General features: G+C 53.0%; 3 protein-coding genes across 10 annotated transcripts; all 3 read right to left on the bottom strand.

Annotated features, from left to right (window-relative positions):
- On the bottom strand, positions 1-12,202 carry LOC112899829. Of its 6 annotated transcripts, XM_025968449.1 has the most exons (6): positions 11,680-12,202; positions 10,359-11,603; positions 10,169-10,287; positions 4,303-4,356; positions 4,000-4,072; positions 3,541-3,889 (listed from the first exon to the last, which is right to left on the bottom strand). In XM_025968449.1, exons 1-5 carry the CDS (start codon positions 12,080-12,082, stop codon positions 4,046-4,048), a joined length of 1,848 nt encoding a protein of 615 aa, XP_025824234.1. In that variant the 5' UTR covers positions 12,083-12,202; the 3' UTR covers positions 3,541-3,889; positions 4,000-4,045. The 6 variants fall into 6 exon arrangements, with proteins under 6 accessions (XP_025824229.1, XP_025824230.1, XP_025824235.1 ...); XM_025968450.1 differs by lacking the exons at positions 3,541-3,889; positions 4,000-4,072 and adding an exon at positions 1,928-2,056; XM_025968447.1 differs by having other exon boundaries at positions 3,540-4,072.
- Positions 12,203-12,776: 574 nt separating this feature from the next.
- LOC112900477 (uncharacterized mitochondrial protein AtMg00810-like) lies at positions 12,777-13,325 on the bottom strand. The gene has a single exon (XM_025969341.1). It carries the CDS (start codon positions 13,323-13,325, stop codon positions 12,777-12,779), a length of 549 nt encoding a protein of 182 aa, XP_025825126.1.
- A 2,223-nt stretch (positions 13,326-15,548) lies between these two features.
- On the bottom strand, positions 15,549-23,020 carry LOC112899830 ((R)-specific enoyl-CoA hydratase). 3 transcript variants are annotated; one of them, XM_025968453.1, is made up of 4 exons: positions 22,659-23,020; positions 22,418-22,554; positions 22,203-22,330; positions 15,549-15,607 (listed from the first exon to the last, which is right to left on the bottom strand). In XM_025968453.1, the coding sequence occupies exons 1-3, from the start codon at positions 22,944-22,946 to the stop codon at positions 22,213-22,215; spliced, it is 543 nt and encodes a 180-aa protein (XP_025824238.1). In that variant the 5' UTR covers positions 22,947-23,020; the 3' UTR covers positions 15,549-15,607; positions 22,203-22,212. The 3 variants fall into 3 exon arrangements, with proteins under 3 accessions (XP_025824238.1, XP_025824236.1, XP_025824237.1); XM_025968451.1 differs by lacking the exon at positions 15,549-15,607 and adding an exon at positions 20,899-21,518 and having other exon boundaries at positions 22,203-22,333; XM_025968452.1 differs by lacking the exon at positions 15,549-15,607 and having other exon boundaries at positions 21,947-22,330.
- Between the last annotated feature and the right edge of the window lie 1,160 nt (positions 23,021-24,180).

Raw genomic sequence — 24,180 nt, 5'->3', positions numbered from 1 at the left:
TAGCATAGGATATCATTGACTTGTATAGTTTATGCACAGCACACATCAAATAAGTGATACAATAATTTTTATTCACTAGGCGCAGCATAGACATGCCGGTTGACATCTACTTGGTGAAGGTGGTCTGTCATAAGCCATACCAGGGTTGTGAATTCACCACCACTGTTGAGCTTCTTCGCGTGGGACTCCCTGCTGCACCGGTTGGCCGTGTAGATTAGAAAATCGGCCCAGACCTCATAGACCAGCTGCAAGGTGTTATTGGGCTTGTTGGTGCTGCTGACCAGTATTTTAGCCAGTTTGATTGCCAATGACAAACGAAATTTCTGAACAAAGGGTCCAGAGAGCTCCTTCTCGTATAGGGCGCTGGCAAGATTCTCACTTGGCTGGAACCCGGGATCAGATATGAGGCCATTGCTGATGATGTCATTCCATTGAGTGTCCAGGCTTCTCTTGGTCCATTGGTACAGCTTGTTCTGAGCAAGGCCCGGTAGCATGTCAGGCCGTTTGACGAGGAGGAACATCATGTAGTTGGATAGTGTCTGCACTTCCTTCACACGTTGTTTATCCTCAGGATTGTTATTATGCCTGTTGGCGAGGAAAATGTCCGTGGCAATGTGCCAGATGATGATCCCCTCCTGCAGCTCAGCACCGAGGAAATTGTCTTCAATAGCAATATGTTTTCTCCAGCGCTTCAGTGCCTCCGTGCCCCATTTATCTCTGACCATTCCCAGTGTGTTCACGTAACCACTTTCGATCATGTGTTCTATGTAAACGACCACCAAGTCCTTGAGGCCATTTGGAACACCAACAGCAGGCATGCTATAGCCCAGGATTCTTGCCAACCTTCCAGGCCTTGCTGTGCACATCTCCAACATGTTGTACTGCCCCATGGTGCCTGACCACCTCCTTGATAGCCTGAAGAAGCCAGCGATTCGTGTGCTGTGGGCAAGCCGTCGAAGAGAAAGGACCATACGACGAAGTTTGTGCCACCTCTCCAAGCACAAAGCTGAGTGACGAAGACCACTCCACTGGGTTGCACATAGAAAGGAGAATGTCCAGGTAGACCATAGTGCGCTCAGCAGCGATGTCATCTCCATGAGGAAGGCACTACCCAACAAGACATAAGTGATTGTGATGTCCGTGCTTCTGTTTCCCTCCCTGCCATAGAACAGGAACAGCAGAAAGGAAGCAACCACAGCGAGCGGCGAGACAACACGGATGCAGTAGCCAGGCAGAGTGTGGAGCACGGGCGCCTTGGTGTACAGGATGTCATACATCAGGGACAGCTCCATCTCTGTCAGTGTCCACATATACCCCATCTCATTCTTCTTAAGGTGTGTAAGTATGCCAACCACATAGGTACCTGGATTCTCCGAGGAATCCACCATGGCAGATTTGCAGACGCGGAACACAGCGTGCGCACGCCGCATCAGGAATTCCTCTTTATCGACTACCTTCCCTTTGAAACCCCCCTGTGGTGGTTCATCCTCAAGGTAAAGATCACATTTGCCTTGTTGCTCCGTGTCCTCCGCCTCCAGAGACTCCCGGATGATGCTGAAATCAGCACACCTGAGAGCCCATGTCTTCTCACAAAACTTGACAACCGCAACGGTGGTCATCAAGGTTGTGCCTAGAGAGAACAAGATTCCACTGCCGGTGATATGCTTGTAGACGACGTACCCGGCTCCCAGGACCTGCACGACAAGAGTCAGAAGATGGCGCCTCCACAGCTTGTTATCCTCAAAGGAGTATGCCGTGATGTTGTCTGGGCCAGCAAGGTGCAGCAGCAAGAATGGCGCCCAGAAGGCGACGAGCCGGTGCTGGCGCAGGGTGCTGCTAAGGGAGAGGTTGCCAAGGGCATACATCGCCGTGCTGTCGGCCAGCTGGTATGCCAGCCAGAGAAGGAGCCTTTTGGAGCTGCGGCCTTGACGCCTGCGGATCCCAGAGAAGAAGAGCAGGATAACCTGCTGCGTGAGGCTCAAGATTACAAGGATCTCGGTTGCCCATCCATTCCAAAAGTCCAGCAGCCATCCAGCAGCGACTCTCGGCTTCAGAACTGTTCATCAAATAACATGCAGTGTTGCCACACACACATAATTAATGAGCAAATTACATGGTATAGATAAAAAATTAACTAAAATTAGTGTATACATACTGTGGGTACCCCCTAGTTGATCAGGACCAAAATTAGCCATGAACCCAGCATAGGCAAAGATAGGCAACAGCCGGAGACGAGACAGAATCGAAGGTAATGAGTATGCTGGATTGAAGCTTGGTTACACCAACTAATCGAGCATGCATGGTCTGGTCTACCGTGTTTTTAAGGGTGGTGAGGTCAGCCTGGCGCACCAAACCATATAACAGACAGGGACAAAGTATAAGCATTTTGTTATTGTTTGGCCGTCAGCCTACAAGCTGCAATCAATTTGCTAACCATATGCTATACATCCATTAACATGACCGATTCCAAGCCTTCCATCAATCTGTGATTGGGACCATGTGACGGCTGGAGGTGGATAGCATATCAAGTACAAATATTCTGCCAGGCAAAGACATGGCGGCGGAGATTATCCACTTCATTAATATGTAACTATACTAATATGCTTGGGTGTCATTATTAAAACAAATCAAGACAGCTCAGTATCTTTACTCATTCATAAATCAGGATGACAGGTGCTTAAACTCTTGCGGTGTTCTTGCCTCAATAAAAAGCTACATTGTCAAAAACCTTTTACTAATTGAAAACCTACTTCAATTTTCTACAAGCTCCGGAGATTTGTCCAGACTCCAAAATGTTTGAAGTGAAGTTAAACTAAATAGGGCGCAGTTCCAATATTCACATTCCATGGTAACATCCCCGCCCTTTATTCCACAATGTTAGTTTATGTTGGCTCAAAGCGCAGCACTTTCAGACGAACTGGTCCACGTGAAGAATATTTTTGTAAATAATATTATTTAATAGAAATCTGCAAACCAGGTACCCCTTCTTGCCAATTGTAAGAATAGATGCCTAAAAACATCTGAAATGGCATCTATGAGGGTATCAGGATTACGAAAGCCGAGATCAATGGCAAACTCCTTAATATCATATTCACATACTCAGTCAGTCAGGAGTCAGGACACACTTAGCGAATATTGACAATTCTACAGCTGAGAAGCTGGTTACACTGTTGACAATTTGAATGCCGCTAGGTGGTATCGATGATTCAACTGCCGACATGTACCCATGATTTATCATGCAACCGTCCTTTGTTGAGACACGTAAACACAATTGTCACCCTTGTGTTCCGATATATAAATAAGGCTGTCAAGGAAATGGCCATGTTTTATGCATTTCCATAAGACTAATTAATACTCACTGCTCCACAAATGACCTACTAAGGCTCTTGAGGAAGTGGCAAAGTTTAAGGAATTTCCCTACTAGGAAACCATTTTTTTCTAAAGTGACGGAGGGGTGGAACTCTCCCTCATTTCTAACACCATTCTACTATCCTCCATTTTTCCACTCAACTGTAGTCTTTAGATTTCCACAATATACAATAGGGAGATACGTAGTAGTGAGAGATGGGGTGAGAATGCAATATAGAGACCAAAAATGATTAGAATCAGGACCCAAGTTATGTGATATGTATGGGTGGTCCACCCCTGGTAGGTTTCCTGCCTAGAGCAAATTTGGGGCACAGGGAGTTAAATTGACAATCTGCCCAGTTCCAAATTTAAAATCTCGTCACTTTCAAGATCTGTGGGCTTGGAAAACGATATTTGGTCCAGGCATGCTTGACTCTGCTTCTTGCATACAGAATGTACCTAATACTTGGTGATCTACTCCAGCACTAACACTTAGTGATCCAAAAGCGAACTATGATAAGGTTGAAAAGAATGAAATTAGCTGTCATAACAAAAATATTAGCATCATTTCAAAATGTCAGAGAAAACGATTTTTTGGGGGTCTAGTTGAAAAATCCAATATCACTATAGCAGGGGATCTAGTGCGCATACGTCCTAGGGAAGGAAGTAAGCCTGTTGTGGCAAGGGCTTTAATGAATTAAAGATCAGCCTGTTCCTTGATTTTCTGGAAAAAAAAGAAGAAAAAGAAAGGTCACCGCACAACATTTGTCATCAAATATCTTGGTAGAGTACTGGAGTGAAATATCAATCTTTTCCTAGACGGAAAACGGTAGACGAACGGCGAGGTGCCGTTTAGGGTTTAAACGTGTTTAGACGTGTTTAAACAGAATTAAACGGCCTAAACGGTTTGGTACTGTAGCAAAAAACAGAGAAATTGTATAGCTTTTCACTAACCTTTTGTGAAGTAAACATGAAGATTTTGATGTCCTCCCATCTTGGGATATGTACCTGAAAATAAAGGTACACTTGTTAGTATGTGGTATGCATAATTGTACATTGCAGCAAGACAAATGTTGTTAAATACGCTCACATCAATGAGAGATATAATAGACACATCAAACATCATCCACAAAGTACAAACATAGATAGTTCTTACAAACCAAGCACCACAAAGTCACAAACAAAGCATGGTTCTTACAAAGAAAGCAACAATAGTTCATAAAGTGGATAAACGATAAAGATAGTGCTAATATGATTATGACGACCAAAGTCTAATGCTTAGCCCATCAACTATCATTGTCTTCCTCCCCCTCTTGCTCAAGAGCAGTTGTGACCACCACATCATCGTGATCAGACTCAAAGTCAATATCTTCCTCATTTATTGCTTCTTCTTCACTATCAGACTTGGGTTCTTCTTCAACCTCTCTTGCACTAGCCAATCTTGCACTCCTACGTAGTTTTGTGACCTCATCAGCACCACATGTCTCAGCAATTAGTTTCCATGTGAGGCCTTGTTGACAGATAGAGGGAATAGGAAAACACCACACACCCTATGCGGGGGGGGTGACCTCTCATTATATAGCCAATACAAGAAGATGTACATACCCGACATGGGCCGCCCAGTATGGGCCTATACGCCCAATATGGGCCTCAAGTATACGCACACAGCTATACACTCTAGCACCCGCCCTCAGTCGAAGCATCAGGATTCCGGATGCAAAGGGTGGACCGAAAATCCTGAAATAGTTGCACAGGAAGTCCCTTCGTCATGATATCAGCGAACTGATATTGTGATGGCACATGAAGAACACGAACTTCGCCGCGAGCCACCTTCTCGCGAACGAAGTGGATATCGATCTCAATGTGCTTGGTACGGCGGTGGTGGACTGGATTGGCAGACATGTAGACGGCGCTGATGTTGTCGCAGTAGACCACGGTAGCTACCTTCAACGGGACATGAAGTTCCTGAAGGAGTTGGCGTAGCCAGCAACACTCGGCGACCACATGAGCAACAGCCCGGTACTCGGCCTCCGCACTGGACCGGGACATCGTGGTTTGTCGCTTGGACGACCAGGACACCAAGCTGTCGCCAAGGAAGACACAGAAGCCTGATGTAGAGCGGCGGAAGTCGGGGCAGCCTGCCCAGTCGGCGTCGGAGTAGGCAATCAGCTTGTCAACCGGCCCAGTGCCAATGTGGAGGCCGGCTGACAGGGAGCCCTTCACATAGCGAAGGATGCGCTTGATCAGCGCAAGGTGAGGGTCCCGGGGGTCATGCATGAACAGACAGACTTGCTGTACTGCATATGCGAGATCCGGACGCGTCAGGGTCAGGTACTGTAGGGCGCCGGCGAGGCTCCGGTACTCAGAAGGGTCGGCGACAGGAGGACCCTCGGTAGCCGAGAGCTTGGCATGAGTGTCAACAGGTGTCGACGTCGAGTGACACTCGGCCATGCCTGCCCGCTGGAGAAGATCCAACGCGTACTGGCGCTGGCTGAGGAACAGCCCGTCGGAGGAGCGCGTGACGGAGATCCCAAGGAAGTGGTGCAGCTCTCCGAGGTCCGTCATGGCGAACTCGGAGTGAAGACGAGCTGTGATTCGCCGGAGCAAGTCCGTCGAAGAAGCCGTGAGGATGATGTCATCGACGTACACCAGTAAGTAGGCGGTGGCGCCTCCCTCTTGAAGAACAAAGAGGGAGGTGTCGGTGGCAGAGGCGACGAAACCCAGGTGGTGAAGGTAGGTAGCGAAACGCTGGTACCACGCCCGCGGAGCCTGCTTCAGACCATAAAGAGAGCGCTGCAGCAAGCAAACATGATCAGGATGAGCAGGGTCGACGAAGCCAGGAGGCTGCTGACTGTAGACGATCTCCTCCAGGCGGCCGTGAAGGAAGGCATTCTTCACATCGAACTGGTGTATCGGCCAGCGTCGTGAAGTAGCGATGCTGAGGACGACCCGGATCGTGGCAGGCTTGACGACGGGGCTGAACGTCTCGCCGTAGTCGACGCCGTGTCGCTGGGTGAAGCCGTGAACAACCCAGCGAGCCTTGTGGCGGGCAAGTGTGCCGTCGGAGTGGTATTTATGTTTATAAATCCACTTGCCCGTCACAATATTGGCACCAGGAGGTTTGGGAACGAGCCGCCAAGTGTCATTGTCGACGAGCGCCTGGTACTCCTCAGCCATGGCAGCCCGCCACTGTGGATCTGCCAGGGCAGTCCTGTAGTTCCCCGGGATCGGGGAGATGGCAGTGGCTGCGAAGGCCATCTGAGCCGTAGGAGCTGGAGGGAAGCCGTAGCGCTCAACAGGCCGCAGGGAGCCTGTCTGAGACCGCGTCACAGGCCGGTTGACTGGAGCCGGCGGAGGAGGCGGCGGTGGATGGGCCGCCACAGGAGGTGCAGCTGGACCAGCAGCAGCGGGCGCAGGTGCCGGTGCAGCTGCAGGAGCCCTCGGTGCTCGACGCCGAGTGTACACCCGGAGTGGAGGAGGGGCGACTGGAGCTGGGGGAGGGCCGGCCGGAGCTGCGGCCGGCACGTGGCCGACAACCGGCCCAACCTGGAGGACAGCTGGGTCCTCGAAGAGCTCCTCTAGGTGAGCACGGGACCGCGGCTGCTCGACGTCGACAAGCGACGGAGCGACCGCAGTAGGGGCCATTGCTGCAGTGCGAGGCACCAGTGCAGCTTGACCTGAAAGAAGGAAATCCAGAGAGCTCGGAGGCACACTGGATGGGTTAGCAATGAACGGAAAACAGGTCTCATCGAACACAACATGGCGAGAGATAATGATTCAGCGAGTAGTGAGGTCGAGACAGCTGTACCCCTTGTGGGAGGAGGGATAACCGAGGAAGACACAAGCTGTTGAACGAGGAGCAAGCTTGTGTTTGGCAGTGGCAGTCATGTTGGGATAGCACAGACAGCCGAAAACGCGAAGATGAGCGTAGTCGGGTGGCTGGCGATGGAGCAGCTCATAGGGAACACTGTTTTGAACAGCAGAGGAGGGTCGCCTGTTTAGGAGGTAGGTCGCCGTAGCGAGAGCCTCGGCCCAATACTTGGGCGGCATGCCAGCATGAATGAGCAGGGTGCGAATGCTATTGTTGAGGGTTCGAAGAACGCGCTCGGCTTTGCCATTCTGCTGGGAGGTGTAAGGGCACGAGAGATGTAGGCGAATGCCGCGGGATGCAAAGAAGGTGGCGAGAGCATTGTTAACAAACTCAGTGCCGTTATCAGCCTGAACAGCTCTAATGGGAAGGCCGAACTGTGTCTGGGCAAAGCTGCAGAAGTTGGTTAGATGACCAGCAACTTCGGACTTGTGAACAAGAGGAAAAGTCCAGCAAAAATGAGTAAAATCATCAAGAATGACGAGGTAATACTGAGCACCCGAAATACTCGCTACAGGAGAGGTCCAGACATCATAGTGAACTAGGTCGAAAGGTATAGTGCTGATAGAATTAGAGGCACTAAACGGCAGACGCACATGCTTGCCAAGTTGACATGAATGACAAAAAGGCTGCCTAGATTTATTACACTGGATGGAGGCATTATTTCTAAGCAACTCTATGGTGGCGACCCCAGGATGACCAAGACGCTGATGCCAGAGACTGGTGGAGATGGCGAGACTGGCGTGTGGAGCTGCAGGGCTGGCGGGGATGGTGTACAAGCCGTCGGAGCTATTGCAGCGAAGAATCACGCGACTGGTCGGGATATCCTTAACAGAAAAACCAAGAGCGTCAAATTCAATAGTGCAATTGTTGTCTTTGGTGAACTGGCGAACTGAAAGTAAGTTGCGCACTAGAGAAGGGACAACAAGAACATTATGAAGGGAAAAATTGGACGCGTGGGTGGGTAGGTATGAGCTGCCATGACTGGAAACCGGGATGGTCTGACCATTGCCCACGGTGATGAAAGGATGAGAGGGGGGGTGACGGGAGAGGAGTATACCATCCGACGAGTGCATGTGGGAGGTCGCGCCAGAGTCCATGACCCAGGAGTTGGAGTTCTGGAGTGCCATCTGGTTTAAGGCGGCAATGAGGCCGGCCTGATCCCACATCTGAGGGTTGGAGACTTGAGCCGGAGCGAACGCGGTGTGCGCTTGGGGTTTGGCGCCGAGGAGGCCGGGCGTGCGCCCGCCCTGCACGCCCTGCCACCCGCCGTGGCCGCTGGGCCACCCGCCCTGGCCGCCTTGCCAGGAGCCGCCGGTTTGCTGACCCGTGGGACCCTGAGGGGCGTACGGGTTGAAGCAGACCCAGGGTCCCATTGGGCGGTACTGTCCCCCCTGTGGGGTGCCCTGCAGGACGCCGGTCTGCGGGCCGCCAGTGCCCTTGCCTCCTTGACCACCTGATCGGCGACCCTTGCCGCCACCTTTGCCGCCCTTCTGCTTGGGCGCGCCGCTGCCTCCGCTGTCCCCGCCCTTGCTGCTACCGCCCGTAGCAACCCCCGCAAAGGAGGAGCGGCAAGAGGGGCTGGTACAGCAGGCGGTGGTGGAGGCGACGAGGGCAGTAGCCACCGTTTTCTTCGCGTCGTTGGCGAGGCGTAGCTCTTTGAGGGAGAGCAGCTCATGGGCACGCGTGAAGGACGGAAGATCCGTGGCGTTGGCGATGTCGTCGGCGGTGGAGTCGAAGCGAGGGTTGAGGCCGCGCAGAAGGCTGAGAACGAGCTGGGAGTCGGTGATGGGGTTGCCGACCTGCCGAAGGGCAGCAGCCTTCGACTTGAGGCGCTGGCAGTACTCGTCGATGGTGGAGTCGCCCTGCTTGAGGGTGTGGAACTCCTCGAGTAGGAAGACAGCGCGGGAGGCCGTGTTGGTGCGGAACAGGGCCTCGATCGCGACCCAGAGTTGGCGCGCGGTCTGGTTCTCGTCGGTGATGGCGAGGTCGAGGACGGAATCGTCGACGGTGCCGAAGATCCAACTGCGCACGCAGCACTCCGCGACGTCCCAATCAGGATTGTCGGGCTGCGCTGCGGTGCCGTCGATGTGGCGGCGGAGGCTAAACTTGCCGCACAACGCCGTGAAGAACGACGCCCACTTGGAGTAGTTGCCGCTCTTCATGTCTAGTATCACGGGAACGTGAGCCTTGACGTTGACGGTGGTGTAGGGGTGGACGACGAGGGCCTGTGTTGGTGCGGGAGGGAACACAGGCGCGGAGGCGTCCGATCTGGCGGCGCCGGAGGAGGAGAGGTTCATGGCGGCGGCGCCCTAGGCCAGGGCGCAGAGAAGGGAGAGATGCGGCGCCAGGGGGCGGCGCCCTAGGGCAGAGAGGTGGGGCGCAGGGAGGGAGCGGAAGTGGAAGAGGAGGGAGCGGAAGCGGAAGAGGAAGGGAGCAGAAGCGAAAGGATCGTTGCTTCCCCTGATACCATGTTGACAGATAGAGGGAATAGGAAAACACCACACACCCTATGCGGGGGGGTGACCTCTCATTATATAGCCAATACAAGAAGATGTACATACCCGACATGGGCCGCCCAGTATGGGCCTATACGCCCAATATGGGCCTCAAGTATACGCACACAGCTATACACTCTAGCAGGCCTGTCACAGGCTCAACATCGGACCCTTCTTCATCTGCACCTTGGACCATCCATCCTTGAGCAAAGGTTCCTTCGGTTGCTACAAGCGGGTCTGCATTTTTGTTCTTTTTGGCTTTATTTTTCCTCTTTGCATGTAGATGATTGAATGTAACATAGACAAGTGATTCAACTCTCTCACATGTGAGCCTATTCCTTTTCTTTGTATGGATCTACAATATATCTAATTAATTCAGATGCAATTAGAGTGACTGAACAAAAATGAGACATGTTGAATAGAGTAACTAACTTAGTAAATTTTGCAGACTTACCCCTTCAAAGCAGCTCCAATTTCTTTCACAACCTGAAGCACTTGATGTCAAAGAGAGGATTCTAATAGCAAATTTCTGTAATGTTGGAACTTGTGTTCCATAATTTGCCCACCACTTAGCTGCACAAGAATAAATGGTTAGACTTAGTAGAACAGCCAACGATACAATTTGATGCAATCAACTTAAATACCTGGACTGAAATCGTAATCCTTGCAGCCAGCTTTTGCTACTTTTTTTGCAAAATGTCCAGCTTTGTCTTTAAACTTGTGAAAGTCATCATTGAGCACTTGACTCTGTTTGTCGTAGTCACCATGATAGAATGTTTCAATAGCTGCAATAAACCCATCCATGACATCCTCACTGTCAAAGATGGATGGCTTGCTGTAGCTATAATAAGGATTTAAACAATATGCAGCCATATGAACCGGACAGTCCAACCATTTCTTCATTTTCTCCTCCACAATTTGTATGATACTCTTGTACAAAGCAGCCCCAGTCTTGTCTACATTCCCTAGGCCGATCCTTATTTCCTCCTTGGCCTTAAGAATATCACCATACACCCAAGCCATTGATGGTTTAATATCCCCATCAACCATGCGAAGAACTTGAACTAATGGTTCAAAAACCCTCAAGCAAAGATTAACACCATTCCAGAACATAGGCTTCACCAATGTGGCTGTGGCTTGTACACCTTTAGTGCTTTTCTTGACATGACTAATTTTCTCCCATTCCTCGCTTTGGGACATCATCCTTAGTTGTTCTTTCTTGTCATACAAGCTTTGCAAAGTGAGATAGGCAGATGCAAATCTGGTCACACCTGGCCTAATAATGTCTCTCTTCTTTGTGTATTTCCTCATCAGGGACAAAGTCTTGTGGTGAGCATAAATAAAGATGGTTAGATCTTTTGCCGAATCAAGTATGGCCTTGAACTTTTTCATCCTCCCAATTGCTTCAAGCATCAGGTTAATACTGTGGGTTGCACATGAACTCCAAAACAAACGAGGTCTCTTGACATAAAGCAGATCCTTTGCTGCCATGTTATTTGATGCATTGTCTGTGACCACTTGAACAATCCTTTCCTCCCCAACTTTCTCAATAAATCTGTCAACAAGCTCAAAAATCATTTGTCCTGTGTGTGCCTCAGCTGAGACTTCCTTTGACTCAATAAAAGATGTTCCAACACAAGAATTAACACACATGTTCATTATGCTTCTCCTCTTCTGATCTGTCCATGCATCAGTCATAATAGAGCACCCTGTTCTGGCCCATTCTTGTGCATGATCAGTAAGCATCTTCTTTGTATCCTCAACTTCCTCATGCAGTAGTTTCTCCCGCAGCTCATGTTGGTAAGGCTTCTTTGCACCTGGCCCAAAGCGGCCAGCAGCTTCCAACACTTGGTCAAACTCATCACAATTTATCGCATTGAAAGGAATTCCTGAAATTAAAGTAAAAGGTTAGTATTCAATGAAATTAATGTTCCTAAAAGATCCAACTAATATTGATCCATTTACCTTTCACATACATCCACCTTGCAATATATCTCTTCAACTTGTGCAACCTTTCTTTCTTTATATGTTCAGAAATCTTTTGCTGGTGGAGGTTTCTTGAGGAACCCAAAGAACTAGAGTCCATAGGCATGGTGAACTTGTCCATAGGACCAACTGCTCGTGGTTGAGAGGTGAGAATCTCGTCAAGGCCCGTGCTGCCATCTTCTATGTCCATCATATCATCGCTCACAGCATCTCTAACCTCTTGTTGTTCCAATATCGTAGACCTTTTAACATTCTTGGAATCTTCAATAGCTTTCTTGCACTTCTCCCTATCCTCTGGATTCGCATTGGGACATGACCGGACTTGCCCTTTTATGCCAGCAATATGTAACTTCAGCCTATAAATTCCAGCCCTCACAACCATCGGACATAACTTGCATTGAATCACATTCAGATCATCTGGATTAACAAGAACTCCATACTGCCACCCTATATCATCCGAATTTTTTCTGAGTTTACTTCTCAAACTCTACCACAATGCCATACCCTCTACCCTCTAGGGGGTTGGGGATACATATTTATAGGCTGCTAGCCAGCCAAGGATATGCTAGTTGCTAGTCTAAGATGCCAAACTAGATGCTGTCCTAGATGCTGTCCTAAAAGCAGTCAAGATGCTGCTGTCCTAACTGCTCTAAAACTGCTGTCCTAGCTGCTCTAAAGCAGTCCAAGATGCTGAGAAATGCTGAGAGAAACACCCTGCCCACAAAGACCAAGTACAGAGACTTATTCCCATCATTCTCCCCCTAAGTCTTGTGCGTCGTCTTGTGGGAAATCTGGACCATCCCAATCTTGGAGCAGAGCTCCAGGAACCTGATCCTCCCAAGAGGCTTGGTGAGCAAGTCTGCAAGCTGGTCCTTGGTGTTGATGTAGCCTGCCTTGATGCTCCCTTCCTCCAAACAGCCTCGGATAAAGTGGTACCTCACCCGGATGTGCTTGCTCCGTTCATGGAAAACGGGGTTCTTTGCCAGGGCCAGAGCGGACTTGCTATCCACTCGGAGATCCTCCGCTCCAGCGTCTCTGCCGAGGAGATCACCTAGCAGTCGAGCGAGCCAGATCGCCTAAGTCGAAGCGGTGGAGGCCGCGATGTACTCGGCCTTGCAGCTGGACAGAGCTACCACCTGCTGCTTGACCGACTGCCAGCTGACGAGGCACTTGCCAAGGAAGAAGAGGATCCCACTGGTGCTCTTGCTGGTGTCGATGTCGCCGGCGTGGTCGCTGTCACTGCACCTCGGGTAGTAGAGGCCATGGTCGAGAGTCCCCGCAACATAGCGGATGATCCTCTTCACAGCCTGCTGGTGCTCCGTCGTCGGTCGCTGCATGAACCGACTAACGTAGCCGACGGAGAACGCTAAGTCCGGCCATGTGTGGGCGAGGTAGCGAAGGCTCCCCACAAGACGCCGGTACTGGGTAGCGTCCACCTCCTTTGCCTTGCTATCACGGCTCAGCTTCAGCCTCTCCTCCATCGGAGTGAGAGCTGGGTTGCAGTCGGTGAGCCCAGCTAGCTCAACGACGCGCTTGGCGTAGGCGGTCTGCCGAAGTGTGATCCCGGAGTCGTCCTGGTGCACCTCGATCCCCAGGTAGAAGGAGAGAGGCCCCAGGTCACTCATCTAGAAGGTGGCCTTCATCTCTTCCTTGAACGCCGCCACCTTCGCATCCTTGGTGCCGGTGATCACCAAGTCGTCGACGTAGATGCCCACCAGCAGGACATTTCCTCCATTGCCCCGTCGGTAGACGGCCGCCTTGTGCGGGCTTTGCTCGAAGCCCATCCTCCTGAGCGTGGAATCCAACTTGGCATTCCATGCCCTTGGTGCCTGCCGCAAGCCATAGAGGGCCTTGCGCAGGCGCAGCACCTTGTCCTCCTTACCGGGGATCGCGAATCCCGGCAGCTGGTGCACGTAGACCTCCTCCTTCAAGTCGCCGTTAAGGAACGCCGACTTGATGTCCATGTGGTGGACACGCCAGCCCTCCTGGGCAGCCAGCGCAAGGAGGAGTCGCACGGACTCCATCCGTGCCACGGGAGCGAAGGCATCGTCGAAGTCGATCCCCTCCCGCTGCAAGAAACCTCGTGCCACCAAGCGAGCCTTGTGCTTGATGATGGCGCCGGCTTCATCCCTCTTCAGCTTGAACACCCACTTAAGGGTGATCGCGCGGTGACCACAAGGGAGATCAGCAAGCTCCCAAGTGCGGTTCTTCTCAACCGCATCCATCTCCGCCTTCATCGTGGCACGCCATGCCGCGTCTTTCTCGGCCTCTGCGAAAGACCGAGGCTCACCGTCGTCGCACGCAAGGTGCAACTGCCCCTCCAGGTCGTGAGGCACTAGTCCCGGCACTGGCTGGTCACTGAGAAGGTCCTCCATCGTACGGTACCGCAACGGCTCGCCGTCGTAGCACGCGTCGATGCGCTCCTCATCGTGAGAGAGTGGGGTAGCGAACTCCACCGGGCTGGGCTCGACGTGAGCTAGTGCTGGAGTAGATGTCACACCCGATTTATAAGAATATAAATCGAGCAATCATATATGCGCCAGGATCAAGTCACGCATATATACAACAGATCATCAAGATATCACAACACATGTCAGGAATAACATTAATATAAATCGTAAACGAATCATAAATGAATTATTTTATTACAACCGAATCAAGAATCGGTTCAAGAGTTGCGGAAGCGTAAAAGGAATACATGAAGAGCTGGGCGCCACAGGGACGTTGACTGGGAGACAAACACCTAGAAGTCGTCGAAGCCGCTGACGTAATCCTCCACGTTGCCGGGCACTGAGCAGCAGTCGAAGATATCCAAAATAGAACAGAAGAGTAGAGAGGCAAGTGTGAGTACAAACTAGTACTCAACAAGTATAACACGAGTATGAGGCTCTAAGGTTAGCTGACTCAACTGCATTAGCTTTTAATCTTGGCAAATTTTATTAAAGCTAATTACTACAAGTGGATGAGTTACCATAACCCAAATTGCATAAGAATTAATCAATATTAATTAAGAACTACTGAGAACCATCCAAACCAAAACCACCCGGGGAAATCTCCCTAATCAAAGGTTGATAACCCCACTAATCAGACGGAGGATCTGGGCCGCTCATGACTGTGAGCACAGCTGATATATCAGTTTTACACTCTCGAGAGGTTGCACAACTTTACCCAGAAGTCGTGAGCTATGCTAGTTGTTCATCACACTTCCTTAGGTGAGATGGCTAGCAAGCACACTACGAGACCGTTACAAAGGATCACGTTGGTAAGGTGTAACCGCTAAGGATTCTGGATCAGCGACGATGGGGCCCACCTCCGGGGGTACAAGACACACAGCACAGACCAAGCCGGAGGAGCAGGGACCATTGAAGCTTACCACCCCTCTTGCCCACGCAGGTAAGTTATTCCCGAACCAAAATAACCTAATTAGTAAGTCAAGACCGTCCCATTCCAGTCTTGTGGTTGCGCGGTTGTCCCAGGTTGTCGCTCTATGAACCGGTCCTTATGGAGAGTGGCCAACCAAGCACTAAGCACCGTGCTGGCCCCCTAAACCATGTTTCTAACAAAACATCTTTTAAGGATGCACAAACCACTCAAGCACACAGCACAGAGGGTCGGCTCCAGAATTAAGTTGCATAAGACCATTATTCAAATTAATTAAAAAGGACCAAGATATGTTATAGCGCAGCAACCTAGCACAACTAACCAAAATGCAACCCAAAGGATATATATAAAGGATATAAAGGTGGCTAGGAAATCCTTATAAGCATACAGAATTAAATGTAGTATGAAATTGTATTTAAAAGTAATAGGAGGTTCATGTTATACTTGCCTTCCTCGTACTCTCCCGGCTGCTGCTCGAACTGCTCGGAAGATGGCTGCTCCTGGTACTGCTCCGGTGGCTCGACGTCTACTCACGATCGTAACAGCAAGACATGGGCCACACATGCACACACATGCAAACAATAGCAAAATATAAGCAACAGTGCACCAAGACAATGGAACAGCACATAAAACTAGCCTAGAACTATTCTACGCGTTACAACGATCGCGTGGATATAAAGAACACCTAAAACGGAGCTAAAACGCGAAAACTACGCTTAAAACAAGATCCAGGGACCTATTTGCGAGAAAAACATGACTTACAGGGTTTCTGTGCAAAAACTGAGGACCTAAGCGTAATTAAAGCATAGACTCAGGGGCTAGCGCGTGAAAACCCAAAGCATGGACTGCGGGTTCGAAAACCGAAAAGCTCAGGGGGGTCCGTGCAAGATTCTTGGTCTTTCTGGAATTATTTCTCAACTAACTAGGACTGTGGGTTTATTTCTCTGAAAGACAGGGGTTCTTTAGCAAGAATGCCAGGCTGAAGCGGTACTCTCTTTTCTGGGCCCTCGGATCTTGATCGCGCGGCTGAGGTTCACAGGGGCGCGGCCGGCGGCGGAATGGACACCGGAGCTCATCTCCGCGGCGGCGCCTTGCCGGCGCAGACCGTTCTCGGCCGTCCGAGCTCCATCTGGGATGAGGTCAAGTCCTGGAGGACGCTGGCGGCATGTGTAATCCATCTGGGCAGTCGTGGTGGAGGATTTGGGCATGACTAGGGCAGAACGGCGGTGAGAGCGGCTCGGGGCGACGGCGCAACGACGGCGCTCGCGTTCTGGGCGCTACGGGCGGCTAAGGGCTACTGCATCTGGTGCAAAAGGACCAGGGTGATGGAGCGAAGCTCACCGGAGGAATGTGGGGGCCGGCGGTGCAACGGAGGAAGGACGGCGACGACGACCGGCGGCGAAGGGGTCGGGCTCCCGCGGAGGGGGACGATGCCGGGGTGGCCGGGCCCTCTGGATGGTGGGAATCGCTCCGGGAGGTTCCTGCGAAGGAGATGGGGAGGTCAGCACGGCTCGGGGAACACCGGTGGCCGGCAATTGCTCGGAGGCGACTCACCGGCGGCAATGGTTCGAGCTCAAATCCGGCGAGCTCCAGGGCACGGGGAAGACTGGGATGAGCAGTGGCGGCTGGGCGAGACACGAGAGAGCGGACGTGGGCAAGAAAAAGGGATGAAGGGCCTCGGCGTGCGGGTCGCTGGCAACGGATCCCGTGCCTTCCGCGGTTCGTTGCGACTCGGCCTTACCCAGGTGCGGCGGGGCTTCTAGAAGGGGAAAGAAGGCTCGGGTGTTGACCAGTGGGGCCGCGCGAGCGCGAGAGAGGGAAGCCCAAGGTGCGGCGGGGCGGCCCTCGGTCAGCGGCAGAACGGCCGGACCGGCGAGAGGAGAAAACAGAGGAGGCGCGAGGAAAGGGGGAAGAAACGCCTGACCGGTGGGACCGGCCTGGCAGAGGCCGTGAGTGGCTGCTCGCGTGGGAAGAGAAGGGCCGGCTCGGGCTGGCCGTGGAGGAAAAGAGAGAGAGAGAGAGGGAGAGGCGTGGGGCTGGGAACTGGGCCGGGGTCGTGGCCCACGCGGGGAAGGAGAGGAGAGAGAAGAGACCCGAGGGAGGAAGTGGGCCAGGGGAAGAGAGAGCCCGTGAGGGAGAGAGGGAGAGGGGGAGTGGGCTGGGCTGAGAGGGTTTGGGCTGGTTTCTTTCCCTATTCTTTTCCTTTTCTTTCCCATCACTCAATCTATTCAAACAAACTATTTGAATTCAAATAGATTTGAATTCAAACCCAACACAAATAAAATAATGCACCAGCATGAATGCACAAACAAGTTGACCCTATAATAAATTTCTAATTACTTGCATCATAAAATTACTTTAAACGCGAGATAAATTAGGGAAAACTCTGAAAATTTTATTTAAGCCCAAATAAATTCCTCAAAATTTAGGAAAATTACATTAGGGTGTTACAGTAGACATGACCGGAGAAGTGGCTGTCGGTGCTGGAGTGCATGGCGTTGCCGACTGAGATGGAGCCGACGAGGAACTCGTCTTAGCCGGAGTCGTGGCTGGAGAGCATGGTGTCGCCGGCTGTGGTGGAGTCGGCGAAGACGATCTCGTCGCAGCCCGAGTCCTGGCTAAAGAGCATGGTGCTGCTGGGGTAGAAGGCGTCGGGGACGGTGAAGGCTCGGGGACTGGGGTAGGCACGCTCGTCGAAGAAGGGCTGCCTACTCCCCCAGCTCCCTCGAAGTGGAAGTACTCGACAGTGAAGTCGTCGTACGCCGGAGTCGAGCCGTCGTCCACTGCCTTGTCCCACGCCCATCCTCGGCCTTCGTTGAATACAACATCGCGCGCGGTGCGCACACGCTGTGTCTTCGGGTCGAGGATGCGGTAGGCCTTCGAGCCCTCCGCGTAGCCGATGAACACTCTCGGAGTGCTCCTGTCGTCGAGCTTGCTGACGTGGCCAAGCTCCTTGGCGAACGCGAGGCAGCCAAAGACCCGCAGGTGGGAGACCGCCGGCTTGCGCCCATGCCAAGCCTCGTATGGCGTCCTGCCGTCGAGTGCCTTGGTAGGCGAGCGGTTGAGGATGTAGACGGCCATCACCACGGCCTCTCCCCAGAAGACAGCCGGCATCCCCCTCTGCTTGAGGAGGGCCCGGGCCATCCCTACAACCGTCTGGTTGCGCCGCTCGACGACGCCGTTCTGCTGCGGACTGTACGGCGCGGAGTAGTGGCGCTGAATGCCTTCTTCAGCGCAATACGACGCGAATTCAGCCGCCGTGAATTCGCCGCCGTTGTCGGTGCGCAACACGCGCAACTTGCGGCCACACTCCGACTCCGTCACAGCTTGCGTGCGCCTGATGGCGTCCGCAACCTCTCCCTTGCTGCCGAGGACCATCACCCACATGTAGCGGGAGTGGTCGTCGACGAGCAGCAGGAAGTAACGTCGTCCTCCCGGTGTGGCCGGTGTCACCGGGCCACACAAGTCCCCGTGAACGAGCTCGAGCTGCTCCTTGGCTTGGAAGCTCGCCTGGTGGGGAAATGGGAGCCGTCTCTGCTTTGTCAACACGCATACGTCGCAGAACTGCTCCACATGGTCGAGGGACGGCAGGCCTCGCACCATCTCCTTGGCACTGAGCCGCTTCAGGGCCTCGAAGTTGAGGTGCCCGAAGCGCTCGTGCCACTGCCACGCCTCGTCGTCCCGACGAGCAGTGAGACAGAAGGGTTGTGCCACCTGCACATGGAGGACATAGAGGCGGTTTGCGCCCCTGGTTACCTTGGCAATAAGGCGACGCTGGCGATTCCAAATCCTCATGACTCCGTCCTCAACCATCACGCGCGAGCCGTTCTCATCTAGCTGTCCCACGCTGATGATGGAGTTCCTCAACGCGGGAATGTAGTAGACTCCGGTGAGCAGCCTGTGCTCACCGGACTTGGCGGTGAAGACCACGGAACCGACGCCCTTGATCTCCACGCTGGAGGCAGCTCCAAACCTGACGAGACCTCGGACGCTGGGGTCAAGCTCGGTGAAGAACTCCCGTCGGCTAGTCATGTGGTGGGTGGCACCGGTGTCGAGGCACCACCCGTCGGTCTTGTCGTCGCCGGAGCCGTCGCCGAGAAGGGCATGTGCCTTCGGCTCGTCAAGGTGGAGGAGAGCCGCTGCAGCCGATGCCGCTGGAGGTAGCTCGTTGCTTGTGTGTGCTAGGAGCAGAGCTGGCTCCTCCTCCGCCTGTGCGACGTGGGCCTGGCCGCGTCGTGGCTATCGACAGTCCCTAGCCTAGTGGCCAGACTTACCACAGTTGCGGCAAACATCGTCCTGTGCCGGCTTGCGCTTGCCGACGGTGCCACCTTGGGCACCTCCGCGCGCGCCATCCTCGGCACGTTCTCGAGCCCCAGCCTGGGCGCCTCCCTGCGCCTTGCGCGGCTTGCCGCGCTTGCGGCCGTCTGTCATGGAAGAAGGCTCCCCCTTCTTCCCGTCACCTCGACGGACCTCCCACTGCTTCCTAGCGAAGTGGAGCTTGCTGCCAATGGTGACAGGGTCTGAGGAAAGCTGTGGCTCATCAGCGTCGATGACCTTGAGGCGACCAATCGCCTCCTCGATCGACATCGTGGAGAGGTCCACTAGAGACTCGACCGAGCAAACCATCTGCTTGTACTTCGGGGGGGCGCAACGAAAGAGCTTCTCGATAGCTCTTTCCTCGTCATAGGAGGCGTCACCGAACTGCACCAGCTTCTGCCTCAGGGTGTTGAGACGGAGGGCGAAGTTGTCGAGGTCCTCACCCGGCTTGAATGCCAGGTTCTCCCACTTCTTGCGAAGTGTCTGCAGTGTGGACTTGCGGGCGCGGTCGCTGCCGATGCGTGCCGCAGCGATGGCGTCCCAGGCCTCCTTGGCAGTCTCCTTCTGTGTGAGCGAGAACTGCATCTCGGGCGGGACTACAGCAATGAGGGCGTCCATCGCCCGTCGATCCTCGTCGAAGTCGACGTCGCCGTAGTAGACCGCCTCCCACAAGTGCCGCACCTGGAGCCTGATCCTCATGATCGCGGCCCACTCGACATAGTTGGTATTGGTGAGGGTAGGCCACCCACCGTCCCTGACGACGGCCTGGACCCCGTAACGGCCTTAGCGCCGGTCTGGGGAGAGGGAGTCGCGCCGCCTGTGAGGGGCGCGCTCTCCGTCGAGCCTGCCGTGTCGTCGGTCATGGGCCATCTCAGCCTCCAGCTGAGCAACCCTCTCCCGCAACCGCTGGGCCTCCAACGCGCGGCCATCAGGTGCGCCTTCGCCCGGCGCGCCGCCGCCGTGCGCGCCTCCGCCCGGAGCGCCGCAGCCGTGCGCGCCTCCGCCAGGAGCGCCGCCGCCGTGCACGCCTCCGGCAGGAGCTCCACCGCCATGTGCGCCTCCGGGGGCAGCGCCGCCATGCTGGCCTCCGGGGGCACCGCCGCCATGCTGGCCTCCTCCGGGAGCGCCGCTATAGGCGTGCTCGGCTGCCCACCACGCCGCACGCTCTCAAGATGCATCCATGGCCAGCAGCTCGAGGTCTGCGTCGGCGTTGTCGTCAGCACAGACAGAGCTGCTGGCATTGCTGCGTAGAGCTTCAGCCTCTGCTGCCGCCGCACGTGCTGCAGCCGCCGCTGGTTCCGCCTCCACCTCCGCTCTGGCTGCAGCCAGCTCTGCTGTTGCCAGCCTCGACGCCCTTGCCACTGCGGCAGCGGTCTGTGCTGCTGCCCGCTCGCGCTCCTCCGCTGCAGCGAGTTCGGCCTCCTACTGGCGCCGCACATTCGAGGCGACCGAGTGCCGAGAGTGTCCTGCGGACATGGCGCGCTGCGGGGGGGCTGCTGCTGCTGCGTGGTGTGGATCCTCCATCAGACAAGCTGCTGCTTGTCTGTACAGAGGAAGGGGGTTGAGCAGGAGCAGCCGGAACTGCTGCTGCTGCCGCTTCTGCTGCTGGCAGGGGCTGCTGCGAGGCTATGGAAGGGGATAAGCAGGAGATGCTTAGGCTACAGGATAGTACGGCCCTGATACCACTTGTTAGTAGCAGAATTTTCACTCTCATTGAGAGTGAAGATGACACTAGGAGTTGGGAATTTTTTCTGGGTTTACTTCTCAAATTCTACCACAATGCCATACCCTCTAGGGTGTTGGGGATACATATTTATAGGCTGCTAGCCAGCCAAGGATATGCTAGTTGCTAGTCTAAGATGCCAAACTAGATGCTGTCCTAAAAGCAGTCAAGATGCTGCTGTCCTAGCTGCTCTAAAGCAGTCCAAGATGCTGAGAAATGCTGAGAGAAACACCCTGCCCACAAAGACCAAGTACAGAGACTCATTCCCATCATAGACAGCCCAAATGAAGTTGCTGCCTCATGCAGACGGACGCTTGTTTCAGGCGCGGCCTTGGGCCGATCAACGAGAAGTGAGCCCGCGGGGGACCCGGGTCCTGAACCGTCAGCATTATTCCATCTGGCAACAACATTTGATACAAATGAAAATTTAAATTTTATGTTTGATAGGATTCCTTAATGGTGAGTAAATGGTTTCAGTTAAATAAGGCTGCTTCTGTTAATCGTTATCAGGCAACCAATTTCATTGAAGTTATAGATTATAATTAGTTTCCTAATGTCATAAGTAGTATAAGAGGAATAGGCAAGATTCATAAGTGAATAAAACAACACAAATATCTTGATTTGGCACTGTTCTTGCTCAGATCCTATCACTTCCATGGATGGCACAAGTTGATTATATATTGTCTACAAAGTAAGTTGTTCTATTTAAGAAAGAACTCACATACCAGAAGTTTGTGGAAGCCCCTGATTATATGGTAGTAGAGAGTAGCCAGCAGTTAACAGACGTGATAGTACAAGATAGATATGCACTGGTGATTGGTCCACTAAACATACTCACATGGATTCATGGAGCAAGCAACAGGTTTACTTCACTGTCTTTGCAAAAAGTGTGACCGCTATACTAAGCTCAATTCGCACACAGTGTACGCCATAAGCAGTGTTAGTGAGGAGAGGGATTTTCATGTGGGATAAGAAAAATTTCTGAAGGACAGCAGTAGCACAAGATGTTATGATTTGCGACTTTAGCTTGTGCACTGTTCTACTCGTACTAGTACTACAATTAAGCAACAGCATTTGTCACCTTTTTATTACTAGTTAGTAGTTGACTGAGAGCTGAGCTCCAGTGTGGGCAGAACAGCCATGGCTTCCCCTTCGATCGCAAGAGAGCCCTCCTCTTCGTCTGTGAAGCATTTGGTAGCGAACTTGACGCTGCTAAGTGCAATGAACAACTAGGTTAGGTAGGCTGAAGCTACGATTAATGCGAAGGGGCGAGCAAGGCTGCATCCAAGTACATACACGTATCGGCTTGCCGTGGAGCTGTTCGCCGCGGTCGTGGTCCTGATGTGGAGTGCCTGAACTCGGGCGACCACCTCATCTCCGACGTACACCGGCGCGGCAAACTTGAGGGTCTGGCTCGCGTACACCGCGCCAGGCTGCACCAACCAAGCATCAGGCCAAGGTACACTGTGAGTCTCCACGCTCACGTGCTGCTCGACGAAATGCCGGTGAGAAAAGAGCAAGGAAAGAGCAGACGTACGAAGCGGGCGGCGATGATGGAAGGGAAGAGGGAGGCCACGAGCATCCCGTGCACGACGCGGCCGCGCTCGAACCCGCCCAGCTCCCGGGCGACGGCGTCATCGAGGTGCACCAGGTTGCGGTCGCCGCTGACCGCCGCGTACGCCGCCACGTCCGCCTCCGTGAAGCGCCGCCGCTCGCGCAGCGCGTGGCCGACACTCAGCACGGCCGGGCGTGAAGACGCGGCCGACGTCGTGGTGGTGGTGGTGGTGCGGACGAGGGGGAAGATCGCCCGTCGGCCGAGGCGCATGGCGGCGGCGCAGATTGAGGTTGCGGTGGAATCGGAGATGAACGAACCAGATAACTGACAGGTGGGGTAGGAGAGAGAGTTGAGTCGACAGGTGAATGTGTCACACTATGTGTGCTGCGAGTCCCTGAACCGTGGACCCTTTCGTCAATGTGTATCCAGGCGTCCCAATCTCTACTATAAAAAAAAATCCTAAGGCTGTCTCCAGCGATATTCTCCAAATTCCATCCTCTACATCCTTCATTTACAGAATTCTCTACAAGATTCTCTCCTCTATATCTCATTTCTCTCCAACAACATTCTCTAAATCTCGTTCTCTATACATTAAACCCTATATTAGAAACGTATTTTGTTCCAAATTTTTGTACGTACGTATTTATCATACCTCAAATGCTATGGACATATTTTATTTTTATTTAATTCAGTGTTTGAAACGTAAAGAAAAAATAGAGAAGAGGAGAGAGAATCTCTATATATAGAGGAAACCTGTAGCGTTCTCTATTTTAGAGGACCATTCAGAGAACGCTGCTGGAGCAATAGAGAACGGTGCTGGAGCAATAGAGAACGGAATCTTCCTCTATATATAGAGTAGAGAATGCTTTACAGCACGCCGCTGGAGACAGCCTAAGCGGGACGAAAACCTCCGTCATATGTCGCCGCGGTGCGACCCCACTAATCGTCTTTCGTTCAGCCTCTAATCTCCAACGTTCGTCCGATAGTTTTCGTTCTGCTGCTAAGCTCTATGGCTCGTCGGATCAATCCTTCGTCACAACCATGGAACTTCTTCGCGGTGCCTTCCGTCGTGCGCCCTTGGAATTCGAATTTCAACTCGCTTCTTTCCATGATTCTCTCATCTGATTTTCTATCCCCTTTTACCCGCAATAGGAAAAACCTAATGTTCCGCAACCGCCGTGATCACCCGCGCCGACCTGATCTCCTGCCGTCGTCGCACCCACAATCTGTCCCGATCGTGATCCTCCTGCAAATGTTGTGACCCTAAGCATGTCGGCGCGGGATCCTTCCGTGCCGTGGTTACCCGTCTTTGCGACCCCCTCCGCGGTCCTCCGCTGCGACCCTCGCCGTCGCGGCCCTGACCACTCGTCGCTCGCCGTTGCGAACATTGGCCATCGCGCCCGACCACGTGCCGTCTGAGGTCTGATATAGGTACGTGCGTGACAGTGTATTTGACCCCCCAAGTGGGTTTTGGTGTTGATGACATGCATAATTAAGGAGCTAA

This window comes from Panicum hallii, chromosome 7, assembly GCF_002211085.1.
Source record: "Panicum hallii strain FIL2 chromosome 7, PHallii_v3.1, whole genome shotgun sequence".
NCBI classification, from domain to species: Eukaryota; Viridiplantae; Streptophyta; class Magnoliopsida; order Poales; family Poaceae; genus Panicum; species Panicum hallii.
The sequence above is the reverse complement of the archived record's forward strand: the minus strand, read 5'-3'. Positions and strand labels throughout refer to the sequence as shown.

Bases quoted from the DNA above. Each gene is read 5' to 3' on its own strand.
- LOC112899829 (XM_025968444.1), bottom strand. From the start codon at position 4,342: ATGGGAGGACATCAAAATCTTCATGTTTACTTCACAAAAG. The intron at 2,057-4,302 runs GTTAGTGAAAAG...TTTGATGAACAG, and splicing joins TCATGTTTACTTCACAAAAG to TTCTGAAGCCGAGAGTCGCT.
- LOC112899830 (XM_025968451.1), bottom strand. From the start codon at position 22,946: ATGCGCCTCGGCCGACGGGCGATCTTCCCCCTCGTCCGCACCACCACC. The intron at 22,555-22,658 runs GTACGTCTGCTC...TGGTTGGTGCAG, and splicing joins CCATCATCGCCGCCCGCTTC to CCTGGCGCGGTGTACGCGAG. The intron at 22,334-22,417 runs GTATGTACTTGG...CATTGCACTTAG, and splicing joins TCCACGGCAAGCCGATACGT to CAGCGTCAAGTTCGCTACCA.
- LOC112900477 (XM_025969341.1), bottom strand. From the start codon at position 13,325: ATGAGTGACCTGGGGCCTCTCTCCTTCTACCTGGGGATCGAGGTGCAC.